The sequence below is a fragment of the Numida meleagris genome, chromosome 1 (assembly GCF_002078875.1).
Source record: "Numida meleagris isolate 19003 breed g44 Domestic line chromosome 1, NumMel1.0, whole genome shotgun sequence".
In the NCBI taxonomy this organism is placed as follows: Eukaryota; Metazoa; Chordata; class Aves; order Galliformes; family Numididae; genus Numida; species Numida meleagris.
The window spans coordinates 129,845,544-129,861,560 of record NC_034409.1 but is presented as its reverse complement, the minus strand read 5'-3'; the positions used below and the strand labels follow the sequence as shown (position 1 = coordinate 129,861,560).

Genomic DNA, 16,017 nt, shown 5'->3' with positions numbered 1-16,017 from the left:
GCTTATTTAATATAATTATGAAAAAGGCATTTTATATGAATTGACTACTCTTAACCATCTGTATCCATCTGTGTCTAAGCAACAGTATGGCTGATTAAATTTATACGAATTCTCCTTATTTTGATAAATTCACTCTTAGATGCCCTATGTTTCATAGTTTTTGTTGTTGTTGTTTTTCAGCCCTCTCAAACAATTTTGGCTCAAGTCCAGCTTCATCGTAAAATTCCCATTCATACTGTATCCTTCAACTGTGATGACACGGAAGCTAATAAATTTTTGCATGAGCTATCTACTGGAACTGGGGGACGCTTTCATTATTACAACGTTTATTCAACTGATCTTGATGCTGTAAACTCTAGTGATGTGAGTACTTAAAATGTTTGATTCTTCATGCAATTGAAGGAACCACAGGACACGTATTGCAATTTCACATTTCAACAGATAATTTTAAGAGGTCTAATCCTTGTAAATTTTGAACTGACGTGAAAGCAATGAGTTTGCCATTTTTATTTACGAAATTTTACTAGATCACAGCTACAACAAAAACCAAATATCGTGCAAATCATATTTGTAGTGCTACTGTTGATAAAAACAAGCAAACAAACAAAAAAACCCAACAACACGCCTGGTCAAAAACAAAACCAAAAAGCCTGAACACATAGACCAAATTAAGCCTGGAAGAAATGCATGATCTCTGATATCTCAGAAATAAGTTTCTGTTTAAAATGAAACTATGCTTTCTATCATCCAAGTAAATGAGAGATTGCGGAGTTGAGTTTTGCTGAAAGGTTGTTCTACAATAGCCACTGGGGAGAGACCTATAATGAGAATAGCAGTGACCTGTCAAGTGTAACTAGTGAGTTCAATCTAACAATTCCCACTAGAAAATTTCAGAATGGACTAGCAGAAACACACATTTAAAGCATATTCTTTTTATAACTAAAAGTTAAAACTCCGTTAATTAGCTCCACAAATTTTAGAAATTGTGGCAGTGGAACCATGAGAACAAGGCAGTAGCAGGCAATTCAGAACTTTGCAGACGCTAATTAAGAGAAGGAAGATGTGAAAATGCTCCAGGTCTTGGAATACAGCAGAGGCCAATTGTGGTGATTCTGCTGAGGTGGAAAGTGTGACACTGCACACTGGAAAATGAGAGCTAGAGTCTGTGTTGTCTGTGTCAGGCCTTTTGGCCCTGTGGGAGTTGTAGAGGCATCATCTTTGGAATTTCCTTCCTGTTTCCTTCTGCAGTCCAAATGATTCCCAGTCAGTTCACTTGCAATATTTTCTTGAAGAAGTTCTTCATTCATATTTTTCAGGACAGGGTATGATATGGCTGTGATCTATAGAGTGGCATCAGTTATTAATTTAGTTTAGTTTAGTTTAGCTTATTTCTTGTTTGGAATGAGAGAAGCTAGTGTCCTCATTAGAGTATTCAGAAATATGACTGTTCACATCTCAGGGGGTATCTGGCTTGTTAGGGAATGGCTGTCCTTTTCCTGAAAAGGAATAATAGCTTGAAAGGCTGTATTGCCAAGCACGTTTTTGTCTTGTTCTGCCGGAAACTTGTTTATACATAGAGAAAGTGAACAAAACAAACTTTGGTTTAGGAAATGGGAAGACTACCCAAAAAACCTCTGAACTGAGTCATTATTCAAAATTATTATTATCAAAGCTTGCGTAGTTTCGGTTCAGTAATGAAACCTGTTTGGGAGTAATTGTGATAAAACATTTGATTTTCTCTTTGACAGAGTGAAGATATATATCTTTTAAAACAAGAGATTGAACAGGGAGAAAAAGACCTAGAGAAAGTGAAGACTTTTCATGCAGAATGTCTGATGATGGATTGTTATAAAGAAGAAAATGATCCAGAGAATAAGTATGTCTTCATACTGCCATTACAGTAACAGGAGATAGGAACTATCTGCTAAGTCTCTCCTTTGTCATTGTCTTATGTAACCTCTGATACTCTCCTCTTTAAAAAGAAGGATTTATTTTTTTTAAGTAGCAGTTACACTAATGGAAAAGAAAAATTTTGAAAAAATATACTAATGCTGTAGTTCCTGAAATTATAATAAAGTAGTATGTAGTTTCAAATCATAGAATCATAGAATATTCTGTGTTGGAAGGGGTCCATAAGGATCACTGAGTCCGACTTGAATAGAATATGGAATAACTGAAACAATGGAATGGAATAATTGATACAAAAAGGTGAAAATATTTTACTGTTTCTGGTAAAGATGTTCCCTCCAACCTAGAGAATTTGATAAAAATTGTTGTCCGTGGGTAGAGTTGACTTGGTGCATTATGACTAGAATGTCACTCATTGGAATACGCTAACTGAAACATAAATGACTTACAAATGTATTTATTTAAAAGACAGTTTTGTTGGCATACACGATGGATAAAATTCAGCTTCCTTTGTTGTTTTTGATCTTATAGTGTATTTCTGTATGTTTGTGCCATATTTATCTCTGCTTTTTATCAAGAGAGTTATCTTCCCATTAAAAATAGTTTGCTGTTCAGCATCAGTTGAAGAACTTGTTGAAAGTCTTATGGTGCCAAGAATGACAGTTCAAACAGAGGTCCTTCTACAGCACAGAGGAATCAGACTCCTGGGCCATTGTGGCAAAGATTTCAGCATGGCTGATAATGCTTACTTCCATCTGGGGAGCAAAGACAGACTTGGATTCAAACATGAAGTTAATTATAGTTTCTATACGAGAGCAGCATTTACAAAAAGGGGAGAAGAGCTTGCCTGATGCCTCATTCATCCGTGCAGTAACAGTACAAACACAAAAAGTACTTGAAAGTAGTCAGATTTTTAAGACAGGAATCTGTTAAAAACAGTATGCTAAAATAAACTTATTAAAAGTTAAGTAAAGTAAATCCAAAGTGCAATGTCCCCTGTAATGATTTAATATGCATAGAAGGTGAGGTAGGCTCTCCAGAGTGAAAACTTAGGTGTTTATTTCAGAATTTCCATACTGTACTACTGCTGGGACGTGTATATATATATACATATGTAATGTGTGTGTGTATATATACATATACATGTATAAACTGATATATATATATCAGTTTCTGTCATTGCTGATAGTAAGTCTGCTCTTTCCCCCAGAATTCAAAGTGGCTATTATGGAACACTCTGACCTTATTAAAAGTATGTGTGAGGGAAGAGGTAACAAACATCTTTTAAATAGACTAAAGAACAACTTCTAAATAGTTAAAAACCTAACAGTATTTTAACCTTCCTTGTGCTCCCTTTTGAAATGCCAACTAGGATAACAAAGAAAATATTTTGCACTGTTGGAAACATTTGAAATGTGTATTTACATTTTTTGAAGTCTTCAACTTAGCGTTTTATAAACCAGTGATATCCTATGCTTGAAGTCATTTACTGCATGTTTCTTCTTTTTGTCAGTAATCGGGAGCAGACACATACTTTGTCTTCTGTGACTGAACACACTAAAGAGTTGAGTACTAACCTTAGCAGCAGGCTGTGCTGTGCTTCACAAGAGGCAGCATTGGGTGCACGTCGGCGTACTGGATATGCCTGGCAAGCCAATGGTGAGAGTCCTGTCCGAAGGAAGAAAGCATTATTTGCAGGTATGACTGAAACGAACTGTTGTTTTTATTAGAATTAATTCGCTAATTTGAAAACAGTCTGTTTAATAGAAGAAACCGTCCCTTGGTGGAGTAACAGATGAAGCCTTTGAAGCCTTAAATAACCATCTTTCTGAAATTCTAGCTAACTTTTTGTAACTTTTACTTTTCACTCATAGAATCACAGAATCACACAATGGCTTAGATTGGAAGGGACTTTAAAAATCATCTAGTCCAACCCCTGCTGTTGGCAGGGCTGCCCCTCACCAGCTCAGGCTGCCCAGGGCCCATCCAACCTGGCCTTGAGCGCCTCCAGGGATGGGGCATCACAGCTTCTCTGGGCAGCCTGTGCCAGGGCCTCACTGCCTCCAGATTTTCCTCTAATATCTAACCTAAATCTCCCATCTTTTAGTTTAAAACTGTTCCCCTTTGTCCTATCACTATCTGATCTCCCTTCTGATTATAAGTTCCTTTTAAGTACTTACTCACTCAACTCAGACAAGTGTCTATTTATGTTTCATCATATTCTCTGCAATGAAAGATTAAACAATGTTAACAGAACATTTTAAAGTCTCTTTAAGCAGTTCTTTAACATATTAAACCCTTAATTCTTTTCATTCCAAATAAGCACATTGTTAGTGAGTATGAGGAGCTGATCGATGTTTCACTAGTTAGCAACATAAATTACAGTAATAGTTCTCCTTACTATGCTTGTAACACTGTTTCTCTTTGATGTATTCTTTGTATACCAGTCTGAATAATGTTTTCCTTGTTGATACGAGAAAAGACTTCATCCTTGGGAAAGTACGAACTAGCACTGAAGTAATTTTGTGTTTGAGTTCTTGTGTAGTTCTTTAAAAATTGGGACTGGATACCAACAAGGAACTCAAAAATCCCCAGCATGTCGCTGACAAACAAGCTTGCTGCTTCTTTCTTTCCCTTTCAACACCTGCAGAGCAAACAAAGACGAGTCTGCTGCGAATCCTGAGCCGTGGATTGAAATCAAGGGAAGAAAGCCCAGAGGAAAGAGTATCTCCTGAAAAAAGAAGTTTTTCTGTCAGAAAGAGTGTGAATTGCACAACTGTTTTGAAAGGCAGGTTAACACAACAGGAAGCTCTGGGTAGGGCAGCTGATAACATTTCTCCTGATATGTTTGGAGTGAATAGTGCCTCTTTTGAGGAAAGCTGTGTGTACTCACAGTGAGAAGCACCAGAGCTCAGCAGAGACGCAGAGAGCTGGACATTCAAGAGGATATTGTAACAAGGTCTTACTATTGCAGCCAGACTCCTGCCAATGCCAAAGCAAGTTTACAGCAGCTTAGTTATGTCCACAGTGTGTGTCAGCTGTAATGGCACTGTGGGTTAGATTGCTGAAAGGGGATTGTAGTTAATTCTTATCAATGGAGTAAATAGTTCTTGAGAGTCTCCTGTCATGACATTAATATATCATTGTGATGCAGTAATTCTTAGTTTTGTACTACATTTGGGGTTAGAGCTAACAGTGGTGACAGTTTGGTACCAATGTAAAAGGAGTTTGCACTTGTATTAATACACTTCGGCAAAAAGCATGTCTCTGGGAACGATGATTATACAGCAAAAGTATTTCCAGTAGGGCTTGTGTATATATCCAGATAGTTTTCATTTCTCTCAGTGATTCATGAAGCTCTGAACTTTACGAACTGTTCTAAAACCTCACCTATAATCCTTAAAGGTGTTCGACTTTTTGCATTTCAGTGTCTTATTTTCAGTCTTATTTTTAGGACTTTAGATACACGTACAGATTTTCATAGCAGTATATATGAAATTATCTTTTCCTGGTCATCCCTTTAGTGATAGTACTTTGTACTATGTCTTGAATTGGGGAATAAACTTTGACATTAGTCTTTCTTTGAAGTTACAATAAATAAATAAATACAAAATTCCAAGTCTTCTTTTAAAATTCAGTTATTCACATTCTATTTTATAGGTTTCCTCATTAATTAATTAAGACTTATGAGACAGATAGTAACACTGTTATTATTGATCAAGCACCAAGAAGCAGAGGAAACATTATTTTCATTGATTTATTTGGCAACTGAAATAGATGTTACTTTGTAGTCCTTGTGACACTACTAGTAGGCTCTAATAAGTAAATTAAATTATTCCTGTGTTAGCATATGTATGTATGCTTTTGTGTGCTCAAATGCTGTAACATAATAAAATGCAAATGTTTTGTTTCAGATGTGAAAATGCAGAAAACTGTGAAAAGGACATCTAAAAGGTATGTGTTTGCAGATGTAGTCTCATCACAATATTTGTAGTTTATATTTTTCTTCAGTCTTTTCAGACTTCTCAGATGCATTTCTACCTTCGTCTTATAGTCTCTTGTTTCTAGTTCTTTAGATACCTCTTCAGCTCTTTGGTTAAAAACTCATGGCCTGGTTGCTAGGCGGCTCACCATCATGGATGCCTTAGCTCCTACAGCTGTCCCTCATGGCACTAAATACATCCCAGTTCTGGACAAGCATGTACTTGCTAAAGTATTTGATGAGGTAAAGCTTTTATGTTGTTTCAAAGTAAAAATAAACCTTGTTACTGTTTTCAAAAGGATTTTTTTAACTCATTTCCATGAATTTCATAATTGCATTGTCTAGTGTTCCTTGTAGATGGCTGAAGTGCGCTAAATGTGTAGTGCAATGTTCATTCATCCGCCAGGAAGAATAAAAACTGATACTTAATACTTAATTTCATGCAGACTTTACTCTTAAGTTTTAGAGCTATGTATTTTTCTTTCACAGTTACCAGTTGATGGCAGTGTGCAGCCATCAGGTGCTCAGCAATTTCTTGAAGGTCACAGTCACTTCTCATTCATATTAATTCACTGGAGTCCTGCATTTTAGGTCCATAATGTCATTTGGAATAATGTGCAGGTACACAAGCCTACAAATGTAGGTTTGTACATTTTCATGTTTTACAAGTCTACTCTAAAGACCTATTAAAAAGAATCGGAATTCAGTAATTAAAATCTAGTTTTGGTAGATGAAAAGAATTATGAGATTCTAGAGGTGCAAAACCCATGATGAATCATACATTGTAAAAATGTACTTGCCATTCCCTTTAAGGCAAATCCATTTTGTGTCAAGTTTCTCTAAATTAATTCTTCTTATGAATGCTGTTTGTCCTATGAAAACGTTGAGGTTAATTTTAAGTAATGCAAAAAGCTACTTTTTAAAACAATACTCAAAGAAAGAGCTAAACAGCATTTGCTTAAATAATAATGAATACACAAGATGTATTGGAACAGGATGTGATGTACAGCTAAGTAAAATACTTACAAAATGTATACATATGTACAATTTAAAATTGTCATATTTGTTTTTTGAATTCAGGTATGTGTTTTATAACAGCGTGTGGATTGTGGAAGCAATACCAGATCCTTGATTTCAGTAAAACCAAGACAAACTCTATCTTTCTAAGTAGTTTTTTTGAAGTGTAAGATTTTTTTTGTATACAATTAAGACAGTGGATTTTGTATCAGAAACACTTAATAATATGTATTTTCCCATTTCGAGTGTAAAATAACTGTTTTTTTAAAATCAGATATTCAGTGGTTAAAAATTGTACAAAACAATATCCTGTAAGTGAAATGCCAAACAAAAACTAGTATGACTTTCATATAACTTTTATGACTGAGCTCTGAGCAGTCATGTCTTTCTCCATCTTCTGAATACAGCTACTAAGTAGAGCTCTTTCTTCCACCTTTCTAAATGAAGGCTCCTTTGAATACTTTTCCTGATAATCCTGAGCTGCATTGGAACTGCAAATACATTTGTCTTTGCAAAACTAGTTGTTGCAAGTAATGGTCTTTGAAAATATTTCAAAGCTGTGATTCAGCAAGTACTATGCTAGAAGTATTTTTTATAATGGCAGTCTGTGGGAGTTTATGCTAGACTAGTTCAGCAGTTTAGTTTGCAGTACTACAGGCTTGGAGTGGAGTGTCTGGAAGACTGTGTGGAGCAAATGGACCTGGGGATGTTGGTTGATGCTTGGCTAAATATGAGCCAGCAGTGTCCCCAGTTGGCCAAGAAAGCCAATGGCATCCTGGCTTGTATCAGAAGTAGTGCAGCCAGCAGGAGCAGGGAAGTGATCATCCCTCTGTACTCAGCTCTGGTGAGGCTGCACCTCAAGTACTGTGTCCAGTTTTGAGCCCCTCACTACAAGAAAGACGTCAAGTCTCTGGAGTGTGTCCAGAGAAGGGCGGCGAAGCTGGTGAGGGGTCTGGAGCACAAGTCTTGTGAGGAGCGGCTGAGGGAGCTGGGATTGTTCAGTCTGGAGAAGAGGAGGCTCAGGGGAGACCTTATTGCTCTCTGTAACTACCTGAAGGGAGGTTGTGGTGAGGTGGGGATCAGCCTCTTCTCCCACGTATCTAGTGATGGTGCTAGAGGGAATGGCCTCAAGTTGTGCCAAGGGAAGTTCAGGTTGGATATTAGGAAACATTTATTTTCTAAAAGAGTGGCCAGGTATTGGAATGGGCTGCCCAGAGAAGTGGTGGAGTCACTGTCTGTGGAGATGTTCATTAGATGTTTAGATGTTGTACTAAGGAACGTGATTTAGCGTGGAAACATTGGCGGTAGGTGGATGCTTGGACTGGATGATCTTGGAAGTCTTTTCCAACTTTGGTGATTCTATGATTCTCTCATTCAGGGTTGAATTAATTTCAGTGTTCTTAGGATGAACAGCTGCTGTACAGAATCTAGATAGTTAAATATGGAGTCTAAAATGACTCAGTCTAAAATGAGAAATATTTTTTCTAGTTACTGTGCTTTAATATTGTCTTTAAAATTTCAAAATTTCTGTTTTGAAATGAAAGCTGTTCTGAAACAAGTGACTTCTTTTGATATGAGAGCACTTAGTTTAGAAAATGACAAAACATTTTGGCACTGAAAAAGCTTCCTTGTCATTTCTTTCAGCTGAATCTGTCAAATTTCAGTTGACTTTGTGAACGGTTTCCATTGCTCTGAAAGTACGCTTAAGTATTTCAAGTTTACTGTTTGCTAAGAACACATTCTGTTCCAGTTTTATTCTTCAGTATTATAGTAATTTGTTGATATTTGTCTGTCCTCCACAATCTATTTAGGGCTTTTTCCAAAATACATTAAATATGTAAATAAGTAGTGCTTTTTGTACTTGGAGTTGCTCTGGGAATTTGTAAGGGCATGGGAGAGAGGGCTTCTGCATGGTGAATCCCCGCTGAACTTTTGTAAACTTGGTTGGAGTAACGTAGCAAACAACAACCAGAGCATTATAAAGCTGGTTCTTTCAGTTCCTTGCCTTCCAGCTTTCGAACTTCACCTGGAAGTGACAGATAGCCAGACTGCATAGCTCACGGTTGTGAGCAGAGATTTGTCTCATCTATCTCTGGTAAGATACTTCACTGGCATGTTCCCATTAATCTCAGCTTCTAAGTGATTTTAAAATTAATCCAATATGTGGAGCTTTAATGTGGTCTGGCAGTGAAGTGACAGAGATTCATAAATCAGAGAGAAGACATCTTCTGAAGGAGGTTTGCAGCTCCACAACCAGCTGCAAAGAGGAAATGAAAGTCACACCACTGGTGCTGAAAAAAACTGTTCTTCAGAAGTTATTTGGAATCCAGCTAGGTTGTGATGATTCAAACACACACATATGCACACAAAAGCACTGAAAAGTGCTTGTTGTTATTGCTTAAAGCAGCCTTGTTATTGCTTTATTTTCTGATTGCTTGCCTTGTCTCTCCCAACAGTGATTTTAGTTCTATTTAACTTTAACCTCATCCATCTTTTTGACATTACATCCTCATCTCAGACAGGCACTTGGAGAAGCTTACCATTCAGCCACGCATACTGAAGACAGTTTTGGGAAGAGTAGCATTCTCTGCCTTCTCTATTTCCTTCTTATATTTTTTCTCTTTAAAATAATCATCATAACATTGGTAAATAAATTCTTTTCTTATTGGAACTGCTGAGCAATTATAAAGGCTGAAGGACGATGGGAGTTTGAGCTGAGAGACAGGAAGGCATCCTTCTTCCTTTCTGTCATCCTTTTCCGCCCTTTTCTCTGTCTTTTTAAGATGTGCTAAAGTAATGAATTTGGCTTATGAGGATGCTATGTTGAGAGCTTTGAGAAATACAGAGGTTCCTGGTTCTGACCAAGCTCATTAGGTTCGTAAGCCTTAGTGTGGTCAATTAAGACAAGTTTCAGAGAGCAACATCCACCATGTTCACTTCTTGGTGGTCAGTGATCACTGTAGCAAAAAATCTCACTCTGTCTGTCTCTGATTTTTTAATTCCTTAAAAAATACAGTCCTCAAGAATAGGAATATTGAATACACTTAAATGAGTAACTATTATATGTGTCTGCTAGAATTAGATGCTAGTAAGTATAAGAGTGTTGTTTTAAAGCAGTACAATCTGAAATATGCTCATAACATAAACATGCTTTTTTCCCTTTCGTTATAAGAGTTGAGTTCTTTGAGAGTACTGATTTAGCTAGAATTTACTAGTAGAAATTGTGATTTGCTTTGTCCTACAATAATTGATTTGCAACTTCTTTGTGAAAGGATTGTATCATTTCACAATACGTTATTAACAGTCTGAAAATATGTTAATTCAGGCATTCCTTTCTGATGTTCGGTCACTGTTTCTTTGGAGTGCTCAGAGCTTTCTTTCTGCAGCCTTTCCATGTTTCTTTTGTCTGTTCTGATCCTTGTACTAGATCCTTGGATCCTCAGATCCTAGACTCATGGGCGTTCTCTTGTTCTGATGGAGGAAAAGTTGTGTGATAAATGCTGTCTTTTTCTTTTACCGTACCATAGATACTACCGTTGGCCCATTTGAGCAATGACAAGAAGCAGATCACGCTAATTAATCCTCAGGCAGTGAATCTTGATGCCTATAAAGAGAAGTTGGAACAAGCAATTAAATCCTATGAAAGGCAAGTCTACTCATCAGAAGTGTATCCTATTTGCAGTCTAAATTCAAATTTTTCTTATGTAGTGGATACTTGCACACACATTCTTTGCTCAATGTTGGTAATTCCACATACAGACAAACTTTAATCAACTATTAACATGTAAGAGAAATGTTTATTTTCTTTAGGCAAAATGAAGAATTAAAAAAACTACAGTAGATAATAGACAGGGAGATTAAAAAAATAACATATTGTTCATATTATATTTGTTTCATGACTAAAAAATTTTTTTTAATTTTACTCCTGGGAATAAACCTGAAAGCAGTCTTTCCAGGAGAGGGACCCCACTCCTTTAAAAGCATAGTGTTGGCAAAACTTTAACCTGAAATTAAGCTTCTAAATATGTAGAATGATAGTGGTCTTGTTTTTGCTGCCAGCTGCCTAGCACCTGGCTATGCTTGCAAGAGTAAAACTGAGGCACATATGAGATCACAGAACCATAGAATGGCTTGGGTTGGAAGGAACTTAAATGACCATTCCATTCCAACCTTCCTACTGTGGGCAAGGACATCTTCCACTAGACCAGCTTGTGCAAGGGCCCCATCCAACCTGGCCTTGAGCACCTCCAGGGATGGGGCACCACTGCTTCTCTGGGCAGCCTGTACTAGCACCTCACCATCATGAAGAATGTATTCCTATTAGCTAATCTAAATTGCCTCATCTCAAGTGCAGGACCTGCAGTTGGCCTTGTTGAACTGTAAATGTCCCACATGGGCCTCAAGATACTTTCTTTTTTTTTTTTTTTTTTGAGAAGGAAAACTGTGTTGTGCTTATTAGTTAAACGTTGGTAAGAGCACTTTACAGGTAGACAGGACAAGGGCATTTGGTTTCTAAGCTGTATCTTTCCTTGATTTAACTTCATTTTTTTGGGTTTTTTTGAAGTAATGTGGTTATATGACTATTGATATTATCTCATAACGTATAATAAATTGAGGATCTTTGACTGGAATTGTTTGAATAAATGAAATGTCTTCGTAGGCTTTATTCTAATAATGTTTACTGATGTTATTCTTTTATATGAAAAAAACGCTTGATGTCAAGTGTTTAGTCATTGTCTGTTGAGTTCTCCTGAAAAGCTTTAAGTTTTTCTTTTCTCTGTAGCACTATGGGCATGCCAGTTCCTTTTTAAGCATATGATACTCCTGTTTTTCATTCCCTCTTCTGATTGCTAAATGTATATCTTTTTTTGCAGCAAAAATTGAGAATTATGATTTGTAGATGCTTCTTGCTATGTCTCGTATTAATGGCATTCAGTGTAGAAAAATCTGTTGTTGCTCTGTTACTGAGACAATGCTGTTATTATCAGGCTGATGCATGCAGAGAAATCTGGATTTGACGCTCGGTTTGACAGAAGGGTGGGCAAGTGGTATATTTTTGACAATGACAACTGAAGAATTTTCAAATTTTCATTGCTGTGCTCTGCTATTGAATGTTTACTATTTACTGACTTCAATTTTGAAGGAAAGAATATATGTTTTCTGATTAAACACAGACCATCTTTTCCTGAGGAGCATTTTCACAGTGCTGTCCCTTATCTCCCTCAAGTTTGATGATTGACGGTACAGTTAACGTGTTTAACTTTAGAGCTCAATGAATCAGGTGTATTTACTAAAGAAGATCATTTACAATATCAAGAAGACTTATTGTTTCTTATACTCTACATGTGGAACAGCAACTCAGACAAATTCATTTTTTCTGTAAATCCAACACTACTTTTCTAGTAATTGATTTTAGAAGGGCTGCAGTTCAGCTTTATGAATAGTGACTAGTCACAAATGTATTCTGACACCTACAGTTGAGACAATATGTCAGGGCATGCAGGTTTCAAGAACAGAAGCAAGCATTGCAATGTCTTTCCCATATATAGATTGACCTTAGCTTCAATTTAAGAGGTAGAAAAGTGGCGAGGGCAGATATCTTGTGCTCTGGCAAAGAGAATATCCAATACTGAGGATGAAACAGTCTGGGAGCTTCAAAACATGCGTGGTCTTTTATAGCCAGAGGCTTTTATAAATGAAGTGGTTATGAGTGTGCACATTTAGAAGCATGAAATATTCGGTGGAGCATGCTGAGACTGCAGATTGTGAATGAGCTAAGTGATTTGCATTCTAAAAGTGCTTGGGTTTGGCTTCTAGTAGATACAATTAGCCAACAAGAAATTCGTATTCAAAATCTGTGCTAATGGCCTTTTTCACATGGAACAGTAAAACTAGCAAGTTTTTTTTTTAAATCTAATGGCTGTTATCTGATTTTTTTTTTCTAACAATGAGTCTGTTCTTTTATTCCCAAAGGGAGTTTGTTTTTCTATAATTACGGCAATTAGGATCATTGGTAGAGCTTTATTTCTGTAGTGTAAAATGAAGTAATTGAGTGATGACTTAATAGTTTTAGCTGTTAATAAAGAGAACTGTGAGCTAGATAGTCTAATAAGAATTTATGATTTATGTCTAAAAAGCAAAAGCAGAAGGTTTAGTGGTGCTTTTAAACTCCATTGCTTTGCGATAATTGCTTCTGTTTTCCAGTCAGTAATTTTTCTGTTAATGAAGTAGAAACTTAAATGGCCCAACTAAGGGTTTATCTTAAGCAGAAAAAATAATTAGCATTGCTCTTCATGTGTCTGTAGACTACAGTTTTCTTAAACTGCTTAATTGGAAGAATTAACCAGCATTGAATCAGTTCTGTGATTTGATTTGGCTTGCTGGCTCTGAATAGAACCATGCATACAAAATCCTGGCAGGAAGCAATAGTGTTTGCCACTAATCTTTCCATGAAACTGAAACAGTCATGTTGCTACTTGATAGAATCTGCTGTTTTCCCATCTCTTTCAGTTGATAATTTAATAGCTGAGTGCTAAGTATACAATCTGACAACACGGTGCTCTTGGAATACAAATCAGTGCAGATATCTTAAACTGTATTTATTTACTGTTTTCACATCATCAGATGCACAAAGAACTTCATTCCCTCAAAAACTGCTTTGCTTTCTTTAATAGGCGCCTAAATCTACTTATCTGGAGAGCACTATCTCAGGAGGAAAGAGACAAGTAAGCTATCACCCTTTGGTTTTCTAACTTAGCTCTGAAATGCTGGGCATAAACATTTGACACTTCTTTTTATCACTATTTCTGTAACCACCTTGTTTTATCTTCATATGTTTCGCGCCTTAGTTTCAAGAATGTATGTGTGATATTCAGTGATTTTAAATTCTGGATCACCTTCTTGCAGCACCGATTGTTTTTAAAGGAAATGACTTGTGTTCCTTTTGAACCGGTCGATTCTTAATCAGCGTTGAGTGGCAGGGCCTTGGGCATCATGTTAGGTCATCTCTCATCCAGTAAAGAGCACCTCAGTGGCTGGTTTGTGAGTTACATTAAGCACCTTTACAGAAGTGCTCTCATTGTATGCCACAAAGAACATTTGTACTACAGTAACTGGCTTGTTTCTGTATTATTAATTTAGAAAGCCAGAGACTGTAACTATGGAACTGACATCAATGAAGTTAGTATCTGTTTACTTGAGAAAATAAAGTGAAAATCAAATAATGAAAATGGAATGTATTCTCTAAAGAATACTTGAGCTAATGAACAAAAATAGACAGTTCTGTCATCAGCAAGGAGAACTATTTTGGCTAAAAAAACCGTTCTGGTGCAGAGAGGAAATGAAGCCTATTAAACAAAAGAACAGCATAAAATCTAAAAGGGGGATTAGTTGTTCGTTAATTTGAACAGTGTGTAGCTGACAAGGTGGTGTCAAAAAATATTTTGTTGTGGGTAAGGTATGACCAGTCATGTAATAAGGAAAGAAAGACATCTAGCAATTGTAAAGTCTGTTGCTAGAGCTGTATAATGTTTGTTAACGTTATTGCATTAAAGTTGAAATACTCGATCTCTTTCTCTTCTAAATTTGTTATTTAAATGATCATGTTCATGTGTGATAAAAGCATGACAAAATCCTTCCAAAATCCCTAGGAAACCTTAGGGAGAGGGTAATAAGGTGTACTAACTTGGTCAAATGAGTCCTCAAAGAAGTGGTTGAGGAGCTCTCTAGTTCATTAACAATTACTTTTCAGTTATCGCAGAGCAGGACTGAGAGGAACAAGCAGCAGAAGATTCTCTCTCTTTTGATGTCATCAGTCAAGACTGATGTGGCAAGTCAGAACTTAAATAGATATCTGGTGCTATTTTAGACTAAGTGCTTGCCACTTTGTCCTAGCTGCTGCTCTAGAAGGAGCAAGGATTTCCATGATTTCTGCATCATATCATTAAGTTACTTATTGATGCCTCAGACATTCTAGGACGCCTAAAATGGCATCAAATACCTATGCTTAGCCACTTAAATGGCTCTGCAGATGTCTTTATGAAATATCGCGTTGCAGGTGCGATTGTTTGGCTAAACTCAGCTGGATGAAATACAAGAATCTGTGGCATGCAGAATCATAGAATCATAGAATCATAGAATGGCTTGGGTCAGAAGGGATCCCAAGGATCATCAGGTTCCAAACCCCCTGCCACAGGCAGGGCCACCAACCTCCAGGTCTGGCACTAGACCAGGTTGCCTAGAATATAGATTGCATTAATTTGATGTCTTATTCTGCATTCCAATTTTGAATTTTGGGATTCTCCCTGTGAAGTACTGTCAAAATTAAATTTTATCCTATGGATAATTATTAATATATGTATTTATTTATTAAGATTTAAGGAGGATGGGCCAGTTCAATACATGCAGCATAAGGAAGCTTTGTTGGAGGCTTTAGAGAATTTGGGATGGCCAATTTCCTATGAAGATGTAATACTGTTAGAAGATGAGATACTGGCAGCATTAACATATAAGCAGCAAGCTTCTGATCTTCAGGAAGCTGTCAAAAAGGAAATTGAGAAGAGCTCAGAATCACACGTCAGCAAAAATAAAAAGGTATAGATTGGAAGGGCATTTTTTTTCAGATACTACTCTTCAGTGTGTACTTCTGCAATAATTTTGTTCTGTGCTAATACCTCATACATTTGGCATTTAGTATGACGCTATACAAATGAGTGGAGGGAAGCAGGTAAAAAGAGTAAGTTTTCATGGCTCCTTGGAAGTACCAGGGAATTGAGAGTTCTGCAGCTGAAAGCACAATAGAAGTCAAGAGTCTTTGAGCAAAATATCATTATCTCCTCTTTAAGGACAGCAGAGATATATGAAAGGCAATTATGATACAGTGTGGTTATAATATGTGGTTGCATTAATGTCAGATAAACAGGGATAAAAGGTCTTGTGATATCAACTGTTTATTGTAATAGTCTATGGTATCTTTATTTTGAACGATAAAGAGAAGGGATGAGATTCAGCTCTGTACTCAGACACTGACATTTAGCCATCCATAAAACATAGGCATCTATACATGTACAGGTAGCTAACCTCACAGTGCTGTGAAGGGAGCCCCTGCTGAC

The 16,017-nt window shown here is 36.8% G+C and overlaps 1 protein-coding gene across 13 annotated transcripts in view; it reads left to right on the top strand.

Annotated features, from left to right (window-relative positions):
- Positions 1-16,017, top strand: part of VWA3B (von Willebrand factor A domain containing 3B) — a 66,900-nt gene that overhangs the window by 35,510 nt on the left and 15,373 nt on the right. For 9 of the 13 annotated variants that reach the window (XM_021412536.1, XM_021412555.1, XM_021412519.1 and 6 more), the window contains 9 exons: positions 181-363; positions 1,749-1,876; positions 3,422-3,606; positions 4,559-4,723; positions 5,823-5,862; positions 5,977-6,133; positions 10,435-10,553; positions 13,582-13,632; positions 15,280-15,499. In XM_021412536.1, the coding sequence (XP_021268211.1) occupies positions 181-363; positions 1,749-1,876; positions 3,422-3,606; positions 4,559-4,723; positions 5,823-5,862; positions 5,977-6,133; positions 10,435-10,553; positions 13,582-13,632; positions 15,280-15,499 (1,248 nt within the window). The remainder of the gene's footprint in view (positions 1-180; positions 364-1,748; positions 1,877-3,421; positions 3,607-4,558; positions 4,724-5,822; positions 5,863-5,976; positions 6,134-10,434; positions 10,554-13,581; positions 13,633-15,279; positions 15,500-16,017) is intronic. The other 4 variants (XM_021412527.1, XR_002443375.1, XM_021412566.1 and 1 more) reach the window with 4 other exon arrangements.